This window comes from Fringilla coelebs (assembly GCF_963513975.1).
Source record: "Fringilla coelebs genome assembly, chromosome: 28".
Classification (NCBI taxonomy): domain Eukaryota; kingdom Metazoa; phylum Chordata; class Aves; order Passeriformes; family Fringillidae; genus Fringilla; species Fringilla coelebs.
In genome coordinates this window covers 4,889,493-4,905,471 of record NC_140054.1, presented here as the reverse complement: position 1 = coordinate 4,905,471, position 15,979 = coordinate 4,889,493, and the positions used below count along the sequence as shown (strand labels likewise).

At 63.9% G+C, this 15,979-nt stretch overlaps 2 protein-coding genes across 3 annotated transcripts; one reads left to right on the top strand and one right to left on the bottom strand.

The window, feature by feature from the left end:
• Positions 1–564: 564 nt before the first annotated feature.
• On the top strand, positions 565–4,054 carry PEF1 (penta-EF-hand domain containing 1). Its single transcript, XM_084222881.1, has 5 exons — positions 565–604; positions 1,199–1,364; positions 1,941–2,096; positions 2,562–2,705; positions 3,142–4,054. Exons 1-5 carry the CDS (start codon positions 587–589, stop codon positions 3,369–3,371), a joined length of 714 nt encoding a protein of 237 aa, XP_084079007.1. The 5' UTR covers positions 565–586; the 3' UTR covers positions 3,372–4,054.
• Positions 4,055–6,029: 1,975 nt separating this feature from the next.
• Positions 6,030–14,388, bottom strand: TINAGL1 (tubulointerstitial nephritis antigen like 1). Of its 2 annotated transcripts, none has more exons than XM_084222875.1 (12): positions 14,327–14,388; positions 13,306–13,628; positions 12,585–12,648; positions 10,903–10,995; positions 10,692–10,806; positions 9,698–9,821; positions 9,271–9,421; positions 8,441–8,624; positions 8,115–8,160; positions 7,586–7,709; positions 7,047–7,092; positions 6,030–6,925 (listed from the first exon to the last, which is right to left on the bottom strand). In XM_084222875.1, exons 2-12 carry the CDS (start codon positions 13,616–13,618, stop codon positions 6,785–6,787), a joined length of 1,401 nt encoding a protein of 466 aa, XP_084079001.1. In that variant the 5' UTR covers positions 13,619–13,628; positions 14,327–14,388; the 3' UTR covers positions 6,030–6,784. The 2 variants fall into 2 exon arrangements, with proteins under 2 accessions (XP_084079001.1, XP_084079000.1); XM_084222874.1 differs by lacking the exon at positions 14,327–14,388 and adding an exon at positions 14,178–14,310.
• Positions 14,389–15,979: the final 1,591 nt, after the last annotated feature.

Below are 15,979 nucleotides of genomic sequence, written 5' to 3'. Positions count from 1 at the left end.
CCTAGCCCTGATTTGGGGTATCCCAGCGCCATTTCTGGGGAGATCCCGCTGTCATCCCAGCACATCCCAGCCCCGGTCCCAGGAGATCTGGGATGGGGTGGGATCCCAGCCTTGGCTCTGGAGGAATCCCAAACGAATTCCCGTGGTCTTGTGGTGATTCCAGCCCTACTCTCAGGCTGACCCCAGCCCTGCTCTTGGATTTTCTGGAACCCCAGAAAATTTTGTATTCCTGGGAAGCCCAGACCGCCATCCCACTCCTGCTCCTAGAGGGATCTCCGTCCTGCTGCCAGGGGAATCCCAGCCCTCATTTTGTGGGGTCACCAGCCGCACTCGCAGGCTGATTCCGGCTGAGCTCCGGGGAATTCCAGCCCCGCTCCCGGGCTGCTCCCGGCGCTATTCCCGCCGGTGGGCCCCACCCCAACCAGGCGCCGTTGCCGCTTTAAGGCTCCACTCGGGCGCGCGCTTCCCGCGCGTCACCGCTCTGCCTCCGCTCCGCCCAGGGGGCGTGGTCACAATTCACCGTAGCCAATGGGTTTCTACCGTTTCTGTGACGTCATCGGGGCGTGGCCGGGGCGGAAGACCCGCTATGGCGTACCCGGGGCAGGTTCGGGACCGGGACCGGGACCGGGATCGGGATCGGGGTCGGGATCGGGATCGGGACCGGGATCGGGATCGGGATCGGGATCGGGATCGGGATCGGGATCGGGATCGGGATGGGGATCGGGATCGGGATGGGGATCGGGATCGGGACCGGGACCGGGACCGGGATCGGGGTCGGGGTCGGGACGAGGACCAGGAGCGGCGGCGGGGAACTGGGACCGGAGGAGTGGGAGCGGCGGCAGGGAGCGCGACCGGGACCGGGGAGCGGGGACTGGGGACCGGGGAGCGGGTCCGGAGAGGCAGCGGGGAGTGGGACCGGGCAGCGGGACCGGAACCCGGAGCGGCGCCGGGGACCAGGGACCGGGATCCGGACCGTGACCGGGATCCGGACTGTGACCGGGACTGTGTCCCGGATCGGGACTGTGACCGGGATCCGCACTGTGACCGGGGCGGGGGTCGGACCGGGGGCTGGTCCGGGGGTGGGGGCCATGGGAGGCGCGCAGGGTCTCCAGGGTGAGCGACACCACGTCCATCCCCGTGCCCATCTCGGTGCCCGGTGTCCGGTGCCCGCCTCACACCGGCTCTGTCCCCTCCCCAGGGCTACCCCGGCGCAGGACAGATACCCCCGGTCGGCCCCTACCCCGGGGGTCCATACGGCGGGGGGCCACCCCCGGGACCCTACGGGCAGCCCCCACCCGGGGGTCCCTACGGCGGCCCCTACGGCGGCCCCCAGCCCGGGCCCTACGGCGGGCCGGCCCCGGGAGGTGAGTCCGGGGGTCTCCCTGCCGCGGTACCCGGGACGGAGGTGGGAGCGATGGGGTCCCCAGCCCGGTGCGGGGTCGGGGGGCTGGGGGATCCCCAGTCCGGTGCGCAGGCGGGGGTTGAGGGGGTGCCCAGCTGAGCAGAAGCCACCACGAGGATGAAATTGCATGTCCCGGTTTATTATTTTGAAATCCTGGAGGAGGAGGAGGAGAAGGAAGAGGAGGAGGGAAAGGAGAAAGAGGAGGGGGAAAAAGAGGAAGAGGAGGAAGAGGAAGTGCCAGGCAGCCCTAAAACTTTCACCCCACACCCGTCTCCCTTTGCTGCCGGCTTTCTGGGGCAGCACCGTGGCTCTCTCTACCCCGGAGCTCCACCAGGCTCTGGTTCCCAGCCCGTTCCCGGCTCCAGCCGCTCCGTGCCCATCCCAGCCCTTCCTGCCCCGTTCTCCCGGGATTTTACCGGGCTGTAAAACCCGTGGGAGGAGAAGCTCTGCCCGGCCCTGGGAGCCACCCCCGGGGCCAGCCCAGCCCGTGGTCTGTCCGAGGGGAAGGTGACAGCTCCGATGGCCTCTCCCCGCGCAGGGAATGCCCCCCCAGGGGTGGATCCTGAGGCGTTTTCCTGGTTCCAGACGGTGGATACGGATCACAGCGGGTTCATCTCCGTCAAGGAGCTGAAACAGGCTCTGGTCAACAACAACTGGTCCTCGTTCAACGATGAGACCTGTCTGCTCATGATCAGTGAGTTTGGGGTCTCCTTCCCCTCTTCTAATCTGGTTTGGTTGGATTTGGGGTGAAGCCCATCCTGGCAGAATTCCCCTTTTCCCTGGGCATTGCTCCTGGCTGGAGCTGGGCAAACCGAGCAGTTCCCAGTGGTGCAGGACACGGGTGAAGGGCCCAAATTCCTTCTTGGGAAAGGAAATCCCAGCTCTGCACAAACCCCAGATCCCAGAAAAACAGGGAGGAAAGGGAGGAAAGCCCAAAAAATGCAGGGACTGACCCAAAGCTTGCCCCAGCCTCAGCTTTTGGTGCCGTTTCTTACCAGCCTTGGGGGTCGAACGGTCCCATTCGCTCACAGTCCGGGTGAGGGTGATTTTTGGGATCAGAGCAGGATTCCAGGGAGCCACTGCATGGATCCCGAGCTCCCTGGAAGTTTCTGCAGCTTTTCCCCTCCTCCCTGCCCTGTTCCTGCTCCTCCCTGCCCAGACATGTTCGACAAGACGACGTCGGGGCGCATCGACGTCTACGGCTTCTCCGCCCTGCTGCGCTTCATCCAGCAGTGGAGGAGCCTCTTCCAGCAGTATGACCGGGACCAGTCAGGCTCCATCAGCTTCAGCGAGCTCCAGCAAGGTGGGTGAGGGGCACAGCCACCAGCCTGGCCCGTCCTGACCCCCCCCATAACCACTGCCCGGCTCTGTTCCCAGCTGGAAACTGGAATTCCTGCTGGAGGGGTCCCTGGGATGCTTCCCTGGGAATTATCCGTGGGATAAACCAGGAGCTTCCCAGGGGACAGGAGGTGATGAGCTGCAGCAGGGGTGGGGCACGAAGTTCCTTCAGGAAGCCCAGAATTCCCTCTCAACCATGAGTGGCTGGACCCTGGTTTTTGGGGAGGAGCTCTGGGGTGTGTGTAAAAGGGAAAAACGCCTGGAATTTGTGGTTTGATTCCTCTGGAGAGCCCTGCCCGCGCACACCCCGAGCGGGAAAGGCGGTGGGAGTGGGAGATGGGATGTGTGGCCGCTCCCCCCTCCCTTTGGGAAGCTTCATCCCGAGTTTTCCTTGCTGCCAGCTTTCTCCCAGATGGGTTACAACCTGAGCCCCCAGTTCAGCCAGCTGCTGCTGGCCCGGTATGCCCAGCGCTCCCCCAATCCCAGTATCCAACTGGACCGGTTCATCCACATCTGCATGCAGCTGCAGAGCCTCACCGACGCCTTCCGGGAGAAGGACACGGCCATGGCGGGCACCGCCCGCCTCAGCTACGAGGATTTCCTCACCATGGTGGTGACACGGATGCTCTGACATCCCCACTCCAAACGTTTGGAATTCTGGAGCTCTGCAGGAGCTGCAGCCATCCTCATCTTCCTGTTGGATGTGGCTGAGCCCCTCTGAGAGTTCCCCCCCCCACCCAGGGCCAAATTTCCAGCTTGATCCACCCCAAATCCTGGCAGGGTTTTCCTGGCTTGGATTCCTTGTGTCTGTTTTGTGGGAGTCAGGGTGAATCCCACGCCAAGCTGGGACAGCCAAAGCAGCTTAGAGCCCGTGCCAGCCCCAAATTCCAGCTCCATCCCGAGGTGCCTGCAGCAGAACATCCCTGTTTTGGGGAGGAAAAGCTGAGCCTTGGGTTTGGAAGCAGCTTAGAGCCCGTGCCAGCCCCAAATTCCAGCTCCATCCCGAGGTGCCTGCAGCAGAACGTCCCCGTTTTGGGGAGGAAAAGCTGAGCCTTGGGTTTGGAAGCAGCAGGAAAGGGGGAAAAATGAGGACAAAGCTCCTTCCTTCCCTCCCCGAGTGCCCTGGGAGCCCATCCCGCCCTGGGAATGCTTTCCTGGGGGTCTCATTCCTGTTTTTCCGGGGGCTGCTGGAATGGGATGTGCTGCTGCAGCCCCGTGGGATTGTCCCCTCGCTGTTGCCAATCCTGAAGCCAAATCCAGACAAAGTTTAGAGCTCAGTTTTTCCAGCTTTGGAATAAAACGTGTCCTGCTCCGGCTGCTCTGTGGTCTCTGTGTCCAGGGGGGGCTCCAGGGGACGTCAGGTGCCTCCTGTCCCCTGTGGTGGCACCAGGGGACACGTGACCATTGCCTAAAATCAATTCTTAGGAATTTCATGGCCAAATATAGAAAATAAAGAATTGGGGGGGTGCTCCTGAGGCACAGAAAAATCCAATCAATGCCGGAGTTTTCCTCCCAAGTGATGAGCCTGGAATTCACCCCGAGGAATCTCCAAGAGATTTGGAGGAATTCTTAGGGAATAAAAGGTGAAAAGGTCTGAGACCAGCAGGAGGAGCCCAGGCTGGAGTTTGCTGTGACCTCGGTGTTTTCCAGCCCCAGGCAGGACTGGCTGTTCCCGACCATCCCCGAGCATTCCAAGGATATTTTCCCCTGAGCATTTCCAATATTTCTGTTGAGTCAGAGCTCGGCCCTGCTTGGGCTTGAGGCAGAGGGGTAGGGGGCTGTAAATACATATACTTATATATATTTTATATGTGTATTTTATACACACATATATGTATGTTATATATATATATAAAATATATTAAAATAGAAAATACATATATAAAATATATATAAAAAATACATATCAATATCTTTTTAAAAATACCTGCATTATATATATCTTTATATATTTCCATATGCACATAGGTGTATAGGTACATAGATATATTTATGTAGATATATATATGTTTGTATGTGTATATATATACCCTGGTGTGCATATATATACATATATATAAGTGTGTATACATGCATATTTTCACATATAAATATATATACAGGCATTTTAATATATATATACACATAAACATATTAAAAACTGTTTATGTAAATATATATAAAGGCTTGTGCTTTTATATATATATATGTATATATGTAAATACATAGACACATGTTTTATATACAATATATATAATATATTAGATATAATATACAATATCTAATATATAATATATTCTGTACGCTATATATATTATATATATTATAAATTATGTATTCTATAGTCTATAACATATATGTTATATATTATTTATATTAAATTGGTGTGGTTGCATGTACATATATACAGATATAAAAATATATACAGGGTGGTTTTTACATATATATATATATATATATATATATATATATATATATGCAGGTGTATATATACACACAGAGAGATATATTTAGACATATTGATATATATGTCTATAGATAGATATTGATATATAGAGATGTATATAGGAGATGTTCATGTCTGGACACAAACAGGCACCTGTATATATATAGATATATATACACAGACATATTTATACTCCTGTATATCTCTACCTATACATAATAGAGATATTTTAACATATTTTAAGAATATAGAAATATATACGCAAACATCCCTGCAGTTGCAGGCAGTCACCACCAGGTGGCACCGCCCTCCACGCTGTGAGTGTCCCCAGCGTGGGGACCCGGGGGTGACCGAGGGAGGGGACACGGGAAGGGACAGGGACCGCCAGGAACGCAGGCCTTTGACAAGGGCGACAACAGCCCCAGCGCCACCCCGGGCATAGCGCCAGGCGGCTGCGGGGACACGGCGGCTGTGGGGACACGCGTGGATGTGGTGGCACACCTCACTGTGGTGGCACTTGTGGCCGCGGTGGCACTTTGGCCGCGGTGGCACACCCAGCTGCACGGCGGCTGTGGAGGCGGTACCCGGCCGTGGTGGCACAGCTGGCTGTGGTGGCACAGGTGGCCGTGGTGGCACAGCTGGCCGTGGTGACCCCCCGGCCGCGGTGGTGGCCCCGAGCGGCCGCGCGTGCCCGCGGCGTGGCCCGCGCTGGCCGCGGTGACCGGAGCGGCGGGGCCGGAAGGTGGACAATGAGCGGGGCCTTATCTCACCCCCCCAGCCCTTCCCGAGGCCACGCTGGGCCCCCCAGACAGGGGTGACAGGGGCCACGTGTCCCCCTCGGAGCACTGAGCGCACCCTCTGGCCTCTGAGGCTTCCGTAACTTTATTTACAAACAATAAAAAGCAAAATAAATACAAAAAATGTCTTAAAAGTACAGCCCTTGGGTTGGGGTGGAGGGGGGAGGTCCCGGGCTGTGCTGGCTGCGTGGACCCCACTTGTGGCCCCCCCAGGACAGGGACACCACGGGGCTGAGCCCTCCCTTGTCCCTGCTGTCCCCCAGAGGGGTGGCAGGGCCATAGCACCATAGGGACGGGCTGGGGGGGGGACGGTGGGGACCCCATCCTGGCAACACCCAGCCCTGGGGGCTCAGGGGACCCCCCCGCTGGGTTATTTCACCCCCCATCTCCAGCACTGCCCTGCTGGGGGGGAACTGCTGGGGCCAGGACGGGAGGGGCAGGAAAATGGGGGTCCCCAAACTGGGAAAACGGGGGGGGGAATCCCACAGCCCCAGCCGGGATGGAGTGGGGGGTGAGGGGGGTGCAGCTGCCTTTGAAGAGCCCCCTGCCGCCACCGCAGCCCCGCCGAGCCCGGGGCAGGGGGGGATTAGCGGGTAAATCCCATGGGAGACGGGAGCAGCCCCCGGGGCATCCCCCGCGCACGCCCCACTGCCCCCAGCCGCTGCGTCAGCACAGCGGGGACACGCTGCCCCCGGCCGGGGGACACAGGGGACAGCGCCAGCCCCCGGCCGGGGGACACGGGGGACAGCGCCAGCCCCCGGCCCAGCGTGCTGTGAGCTGGGCGGGGCCGCGCTGGGGACAGGGACATCGGGAGGGTGGGGCTCACTTGTGGGGCATGTCCTCCATGCTGACGCGGCCCCAGACCCCCACCACGAAAGTCTCCACCTCGCACTCGTTGACGCCGCGGGCGATGCGAAAGTGGCCGCCCTCGCCCCACGCCGTGCCCCACGAGTTGGCCGCCGTCTGCAGAGTGGACAGGGGACACGCTCAGCACGGTGACCCCCACACCCCCACAAAGCCAAGCTGGACCCCACATGGGTGAGGGGACCCGGCAGCACCCCCTGAGCCCCCACCCCAAACTCACCCAGTATTTTTGGGTCTGGCCGTCGGGCAGCTGCTCCTCTCCCCACCTGCAGGAGGACAGGACAGTGAGGGGGGGGTCCCCAAGCACCCCCGGACTGTGGGGTCCCCAAGCACCCCCCAGAGTGTGGGGCCCCCAAGCACCCCCCAGATTGTGGGGTCCACAAGCACCCCCCAGATTGTGGGGTCCCCCCACCCAGCCCCGTGGTGGGGTTGGGGGGATGGGGGGCTGACCCTGCTCATTTCCTGCCCCCAGCACCTCTCCAGGGCCAGGCCGAGGTTGTGACATCCGCTCCCAGAATAGGGGCAGCAATATTTAGCCACAGCAGGAGGAAGGAAACACCGACACAGGGCAGATCCCCCCCTCCCCGGGGGTCTGCACCTCCAAACCCCCCCTCTTCCAGGGTGCTGAGCCCCACACTTCTGCCACGTGTGCCACCATTCCCCTCCCTGCTTCCTTTCCCAGCTCGGGGACACCCACACGGGATATTTTTCCCACCCTGAGCAACCCTGTGAGCCCCCCCAGGCCACCCCCACACCTACCCCGTGATTTTCACCGAGTGGGTCCCGTGCCTCTGGTGCTTCGGCCCCTTCCCCTCGGCGGCGGGCGTGTGCCGATAGATCCCGCTCTTGTACATGAAGAAATCCTCGTGCACCTCCAGGATGGCTGCGGGGAGGGCCACAGGGGTTGGGGACACTGCCCACTGTCCCGAGGGAAGGGCTCTGTGTCCCCCTGGGGTGGGGGATGCGGGGGCAGCGCAGTCCCAGCGGGAGGAGGGGAGGCGGCAGCCGGAGCCTCCCCGGGGCGATGCAACCGCGCTCCGAGGAGGTTTCAAAAAGCACAAATAAAGTGAAACAAACTGCCAAGGCGGTGATTAAATCTCAGGAGTTAATGAGCAACCCGGTGCGGGCAGTGTGACGGGCACCGGGGCAGCACTGCCCGGGCACGCAGGGGGAGAAGCTGAGCGGGGTTCTGGCGGCTCCCCCAGCCCTGACAGAGCGGTTTTTCCCCCATACTTTGCTCCCCCAACCTTTTGGGGTGCACAGAGGGCTGCCCCCGCCAGCTCCGTACCTTGCACGGGGCCGTTCTCCAGCAGTTCCTTCATGATCTCCTTCTCCTGCAAGCACAGAACAGGGTGGCACCGGGTGGCACCGGGTGACAGCGGGGTCGGGACCCCCGGCACTGCCCTCCCCACCCCCAGGGATGCAGCAGAGCCGCTCCAGCAGCCACAGGCGGCTGCAGTGGAGGTGCGGGGCGGAGGAGCCGCTCCCCGCGGGCTCCGCAGCGGGGTTTTCCCAGCCGCATTCCCAACCTCGGTTTTCCCAGGTAAAGCAGCCCGAGCCAAGCCCCTTCCCGCTCCAAAGGGCTCCCGCTCCGCCCCCGGGCCCGGCGCTCACGCTGGAGGAGAGGCGGTAGGCGGGGGTGGACTGGTAGATCTCGTTGGAGTGGGTCTGGGGGTTGGGGCAGCGCGCTGTCGCCTGTCGCTTGCCCCGGCCCGTGGAGCGGCTGTGCATCATGCAGGGCGGAGCCGCAGGCTGGCTCTGCTGGCTCGTGAACGGGTAGCACTCGTCTGTCACCACCCTGTGTGCAGGGACAGGGGTGTAGGAGGGCTCCATCCTCATCCCAAACCCCACTCCCATCCCCATCCCAAATCGAACTTCCAGTCCCATCCCAATCCCATCCCCGTACCGAACCTATTCTCCGTCCCCACACCAAATCACCCTTCCATTCCCATCCCAAAACCCACTCTCATCCCCATCCCAATCCCCACTTCCATCTTCACCCCAAACCCCACTCCCATCTCTGCTCTGATCCCAGTCCCACCCCAATCCCAAACCCCACTATCCATCCTGCCCTGGCAGCCCTCATTCCCCAGCTGTCCAAGGCACAGGATGAGCACGGGGATCTTTGGGCTCTCTGCAGGTGACCAGAATCCCAAACCCTCTTTATCCTAGAGCAGTCCCTGTCCCCCACCCCATCCTATCCCAGTCCCATTCCATCCTGTTCCACCCCATCCAGTTCTTTTCCATTCCCATTTCATCTTGTCCCATATTGTCCTGTCCCATCCCATCCTGTCCCTATCCCACCCCATCCCATTCTGCCCCATTCCCATTTCATCTTGCCCCATAACACCCTGCCCCATTCCATCCTGTCCTGTCCCATCCCACAACTTTCCCACCCCATCCCACCCCTTTATCCCATGATCCCGTTATCCCACCCCACTCACCCCCTCCTGCGCAGGTACCACCAGGCCCCGTCCAGGCGCCCCCCGCTGCAGCCGCGCTGGTTTCGGGTGTCACAGGACAGGAGGTTTTGAGGGGACAGCGCGGGGGTCATGTGGCCCATGGAGTGGATGGAGATGCGGTCCGAGGCCACGGCTGGGGAGGAGCGGCAGCTCAGGGGGAGGCGGTTCCACCCCTGTCCCCGCTGTCCCCGCAGCTCCGGGGAAGGCGGCTCCATCCCTGTCCCCACTGTCCCCACTGTCCCCGCAGCTCCGGGGGAGGCGGTTCCGCCCCTGTCCCCGCTGTCCCCGCTGTCCCCGCTGTCCCCGCATCTCCGGGGGAGGCGGTTCCGTCCCTGTCCCCGCTGTCCACGCAGCTCAGGGCCAGGCGGTTCCGCCCCTGTCCCCGCTGTCCCCGCCCGCCGCCCCTCACCGGCCGTGGAGAAGGCCCAGGAGCCCGCGCAGTTCCCCTGGTCCAGGGGCTCGTGGATCATCCCCGGCCACTTTGCGGCGGCGTCGAAGTGCCGCGGCAGCACCTCGTTGGAGTCCATGTTCATCTGTGGGGCAGAGATGGGGGGCTGAGCCCACCAGGACCCCCCCAGCTCCTCCTGCCGTCCCAGCCATCCTCTGAGGTCGCCCCCAGCCAACTTTAGTGTCCCCAGCCCCACTGTGGGACCCCTGCTCCTCCTCCTCCTGCCCCCCAGCCATCCTCTGAGCAGTGTCCCCACCCAGGTTTTGTGTCCCCCAGCCTCATTGTGAGACCTCTCAGGACAGGGACATCACCCTGAGCGACAAAGATTCGGGTTCCCCTTTATCCCAGAAGGGCCACACCCCTCCATTTCCCCCAAATTTGGGCTCCACCGCCCCAGCAGCTCTTTGGAGAGCACCAGAACCCAGTGTCCCATCCCAGAGCCCAGCAAGGCCCCCGGTGGCCACCCCGAGGGGACAGCTCTGGGTGACACAGCCCCTCGGGGTGGCCTCTGGCCCTGCCTTTCCTCCCTGGAGCGGGGACAGTGCCCCCGCCCTGGCCTTCCTGGGGAGGACACGGCCACAAGTGCCCGCAGGAAACGCCTCTAAAATGAAACCTCGGGCTCCGGAGCGCGGGGCTGGGCGTGCACCGAGCTCTGCCAGCACCCCGGGGACCCCCGGGGGGCGCCCAGGCCGGGTTTGGGTGCGGGCAGAGGCAAAGAGAGGGAGCAGGCGGCTCTGCTGAGTCAGCAGCAGCGGGGCCGGCGTTCCGATGGGAAACGAACACGGAGGAGAGGGGGAAAAAACAACACTGGCAGCCCGGGGATTGTCCGGGGGAATTTGCTGAGCTGCTGTCTCCAAACACGAGGGCTGCCCTGCCTCCCCCACCATCTGAGAGCCCCTTCCCAGCCGTGGGGGATCACTGGGCGTGCCTCAGTTTCCCCCCCGGGGGGACTTACGTGCATCTCGTTCATGTTCATGACGGTGGGAGAGGGGCGGAAGGTGCCCAGGCGGTACCGGATCCCGTCCTCCAGGGTCATCCCCCAGAACTGGCTGTAGTTGGCGGCTCTCCAGCTGCGTGGGAAGAGGGGACACGGCTCAGGGGTCACCCCAAAAAGCACCGAGGGGCGCAGCATCCCGGTGCCACCCTGGCGGGTGCCCAGTCCTTACCCGTAATTGCCCCTGTTGATGGCATCGATTAACTCCCCATCCATCAGGCAGGCGTGGTCCTCGCACTGCCACTGCCCGCCGGGCCCGCAGGTGCTGCAGAGGGGACAGTCGGTGAGAAATTATGTCCCCAGGGTGACCAGGGGGACCCTGAGTGGTCGCTGCCCCTCCCAAACTGGGCAGGCAGCGAGGGGCTCAGGGCTGCTTTTGTTAGGGGTCACCAGAGCTTGGCACCTTACAGCGGGGTGATGCCGTGGGCAGCCCTCTGGGTGACCCCGAGTGGCCTTTGGGTGACCCTGCGTGGCCTCTGGGTGGCCCTGGGAGCTGTCCCCCCCCCGCCCCAGCCCCCGCAGGAGCCCCGAGGGCAGCCAGGCCATGGGACAGAAAATCAGCTGAAAAGCTGCCAGGGCTGCAGACATCAGAGAGGGGCTTGGACGGCAGCCCGGGGCTGGGGGTCGGGGCTGGGGGTCCCCATGGGTGACCCACAGTGACCAGGTCACCCCATGGGGACAGAGGGGCCGGGGGGGGGCTCTGGGGGTGTGGCGGGTCCCCTGGGGAGCCCCGGGCTGTGCTCCCCCCGTGCAGTGAGCAATGCTTGGCATGCTCCCTCCTGCCCAGATCCCGGCACATTTCCCTTTTATGGAGCTCCCTTTCAGTGAGGCCGCGGCCGTGTCCCGCCAGACACCCCCATCCCAATCCCGCCAGCAGAGCAGCACCTGGATTCCAGAGAATTCCAGCCTTCCCCCATCCATCCCTGAGCGCTCCCGGAGCTCTGTGTGACACCTGGCGACTCGGGAGCACCTCAGAGCTGGCGCACACCTTGTGTCCCCCCCATGGGTTTGTCCCCTGTCATCCCCCAGCAGGACCCCGGCAGGGACAGGGGTGGGGGTGCTGCTGCAGAAATTTCCCTTCTCCAGGCACCAAGTGCGGAGGAGGAGGGTTTGGAAGGGAAGATTTGCCCCCTCCCTGGCGCTGGTGGGTCAGAGATGCTCCCCCAGCAGCAGAGAGGTGACATCCACCTGCGTGGCTTGGGGACATTGATTTGGTGACACCCTCCATCCCTGAGTGCTCCGTGCCGCGATCCCGGAGAAACTCCGGGCTGCCCCAGAGCTGCGGGGAGGCTCCGGTTGGCTTTTCACCTGCAGCCCCGGCGCACACACATGTTCCCACACGTGCCCCTGCCCTCGCACACGCCCCAGACGCTGCCTTTGATTTCCGCTTATCTGCCGCATCGCCCCTCCGGCTGCAATCCTCGTCTCCCGGCAGCTTCCAGCGCCGCCAGGTTCCCCAATCCCCACCTCCGCATGCCAGTAATACCAGTACAGAAACACCAGCATTCCCAGTTAACCCCCTGCCGCCGCTCCAGCCCCGAGCTGCCCGGCGGGAGGCACAGCTGGCACGGAACGGCCCCGGCGTCCCGTCAGGCTTGGGCAAGCTGGGCTGGGACCAGCGTGGCCAAAACCCCCCTGGGCAGCGCCGGGGCGAGCGGCTCCCACGCAGGCATGCGCTGAAACTTGGGAGCGGCTCAAGGCCCTTGGCTCCGAATTTGTTAGAGCAAAAGCGTTTTGGCAGCGGCTCCCACCACCCAGCTCGGGCCTCGCTCTCTGAGGCCCACAGGACCGTGACACCTTCCTGTGGTGACATGCTGGTGACATGCCACAGGTGCCCACACGGCGTTCACTCACCACAGGTTGCAGTTCTCCCGGTACGTGGCTCCCGTGGGATAATTGTGTCCGGCACGGGCACAGCCTGCATGGGAATGGGAGAGCCCCTGGTGAGGGCTTGGGGTCCCACCAGCCCCCCAAATTCGCGGGGGTGCAAACCAAAGGGAAAATCAACGCGGTTCTCAAATCCTTGGCACCCCAAAGTTCTGCTGGGGGTCAGCGGGTGCAAGGTGGGAGCGGGGCTGGCTCGGCGCCGGGAGGGTTAAATGTGCTCAGCCTGGCGGGACAGGGATAAAGGGGCCGGTTGTGCCCGGGAGCTGGCTCTGCTCCGCAGGGACTTCTGAGAGAGCCTTGTGCTGGGAGCTGGGGGCTGCCCGTGCCCCCTCCTCGCCCCCCGCCGCCCCAGCTGCCAGCAGGGTTAAACCAGGGCCAGCATCTGCCTGCCCCAGACGTGACCAGGCAAGCTGGGATGGCGTCCCCTCCTGTCCCCTCACGTCCCTGCTCTGCCCGCAGGCGCTGCTGGAGCGGCCGCTTCCCCAGGGAACGGCTCTGGGGTCGCACACCTCTTTTCAGGGAGTCCATCCCCATCCCGAACACTCTGTAGGAGCTTTGAGGGGTCTGGAACAGCTCTGCAGGGAGGGCAGGACCGTGGGGCGCCACATCCATCACCCCGAGGAGCAGCAGCAGCACCACCCAGGGCACGCAGCACCCCAGGGCTGGCCCCCAGTGCCCGCAGCCTCACCTGGAGCTTTGGGGAAGGGCGCCGGGATGCCCAGGCAGTATTCCCAGAAGTCGGGGCAGCAGTCGGACACGGTGCGGTTGCAGAAGAGGTCGCAGTAGCAGAGGGTGTCGTGGTAGGGCACGGTGCAGCCGTCGTCGCGGCCGTGGCAGCAGACGTCCCGCTGCTGGCAGTAGGAGCCGCCCGCGTCGTAGACGCCGTGTTCGTACAAACCGGGGCCCAGCTCCCGGCGGGTGCGGACCCGGGAGGACAGGGCCACCTGGGCTACCTGGGCCACCAGCCAGAGGCACAGCAGGGCCCGCATGTCCCCGGTCATGTCCCCACACCTGCGGAGGGAGGGCGGTGAGGGCGCGCCGGCCCCACCGCGGGGTGGGCGCTGCTCCCACCCTGCCCTCCCCGGGCTCCTCAAAACATTCCGGTTTTGTAACTCCCCTTGTGACCACGCAGTTCAAGCTCCAAAACACCCTCTCCCCCCAGCTCTGCACATCCCGGCCTCGAAGGAGCCCCGTGCCCACCCACCCCTTCACCACCGCCTCCAAAACCAAACCCCCGGGGGAAGGGGCTCCCCGGGACACTCGGGGGGCTGCCCGGGGCTCGTTTCCAACGCCACCCCCAGTCCCCACGGCGGGCAGTGCGATGAGCTGCCGGGTCTCAGCCCGCGGGGCCCCAGGAGGTGATGGGGACCCCAAAAGGTGCCGGTGGGGACAATCCGAGGGCACACGGGGAAGGATCCCCTCCTGCCGGCTCCCTCCCGCGGCCGTGCCCACCCCGCCTGCAGCGTGGGGGCTGCCGGGACCCCGGTGAAGCGGGGAGGGTGACCCGAGAACCCACGGGGATCCCACGGGCTGCGACCCTCTCTCCGTTCCCGGCCGTACCTGCCGCGCCCGCCGCGCAGAGACCCCGTGAGAGGAGTGGCGGGTCCGGTGCTGGGATCCCTCACGGAACTCATGGGGCGGGACCCCCGTCTCTCCTCCTGCCTGGCACCCCCCAGCCCCACCCCGTGCCCCCGGAGCCCGTCCCGTACCTGCCGCGCCCGCCGCTCCGCCGCCCCGCGCCCGCCGCCGGCCCCGCCGCTCCTTATAGCCGCGCCCCGGTCGGGGGGGCGCGGCGAGGCGCCGCCGCAGCCGCGACCGGCCCGGGGCGGAGCGCAGCGGGGCGGGGGTCGGGCCTGGGGCTGGAGAGAGGAGCCCCGAACTTGTGGCCCCCTCTGTCCCCGCGGGGCAGGGGTGTCCCCGGCTCCTGATCCCCTCCCGGTGCCCCCCGGCACTGCCCTCGCCAAATTGGGGGGGTCCCGGCTATGGGGCCAGCAGCCCCGGCTCCATGAAGGGGGGACCCGTCCTGGGGGGCTTCCCCATTGCCCGGGTGTGCGGAGAGGAGGGGAGGGGAGGGCTGGAAAGGGGAGGGGGCTGCATTCCTGCCCCTTCCAGGGGCACAGCTGAGACAGGGACAGCCCAGGCCAGCCCAGGGCATGGAGCTGGTGTCACTTGGATCCAGCCCGGCTGTCAGCGCCCAGGGACCACAACAGGGGGGGTCTTGGCCGCCCCCCAGGCTCCGGTGCCCCCGCGGCACCAGCACCTGCTGCGGGACCTCAGCCGCCCACGCGGGGCTCCTGCCGTCCCCGCCTGGCCGGGAGCATCTCCCGGCGCTGCCAAAGGATTCCTCGAGGATGCCTCACGGCCGCCAGCACGGGAGCACCGCGGGGTTCCCTGGACGGCCACGGGCCACGGGCCACGGGCTCCTGGCTGAGCCCGCGGGGGGGGCGCCGCGGCCAGGGTGGGCTGCATGCCGGGCAAGTGGGGAGCACCAAATCCCGCCGGGCACGGGAGCTGCCTTCTCCCCTGGAGCCCGGGGGGCTCTGGGCGCCTGATCCAGGGTCCTGTGGAGCCCCCTCCGCAGGGAGCCCCTCTTCCAAGCGCTCTTGGAATTGCCTTTTCCTGTGAGCGCGTCCTTGGGCAGCGCACGCAAAGCGGAGCTGGAGGCCGGAGCGCCGCAGGAAGGAACTGAGTCCAGCCCAGTCCGTCTCCAGCATGACTGGACTCGCAGGAATCCACACTGAGTCACGAATTCCCCCAAGACCCCCGGAGAACAAAGCAAAGCCACTGGCACAAAGGACATCGCTGGTCACTGCTCTGTGTCCTTGTGCCCCCGCCAGCTCCCTGACAGCTAAAGACGCCGTGGGGTGCTGCGGGAGCAGCTGACCGTTCCCGTAACAACCCTGTCCCCCTGCCAGCTGATAAGAGGCTCTGCGCGGAGGCTGCCGGCGACCGTCCAAGTGTTTGGAGCATCCCCTCACCCCGTTCCTGCGGCTGGGCTCCGGCGGGACGCGGCCAGCTGGCCCTGCCAGGACACAGCTCCCTCTGTGTCACTCTGGCGCCGGCGTCTCCCCGCTGCGTGTGTCCCCTCTGCGGGGAGTGGCAGCCTCGGAACACGTGGGACAACCAAGGTGGAGGGGGACAAAGTCCTGCCGGGGCACCTTGGGCCCATGTGACGGCGGGTGGCAGAGCCGCGGGCTGGCACACACCTCCTGTCCTGCCTGTGCCACCGTCCCCGGCCGCGCTGGGGGAGGGACAAGCTGCCAGCACCCCGTCCCCACTGCTCAGAGCCACGGGAAGACCCCACAGCCGGCTGGCTGTAAAACCTCTGGGAAGATCCCACTGCTGCGGGCGTGGATCCCTCC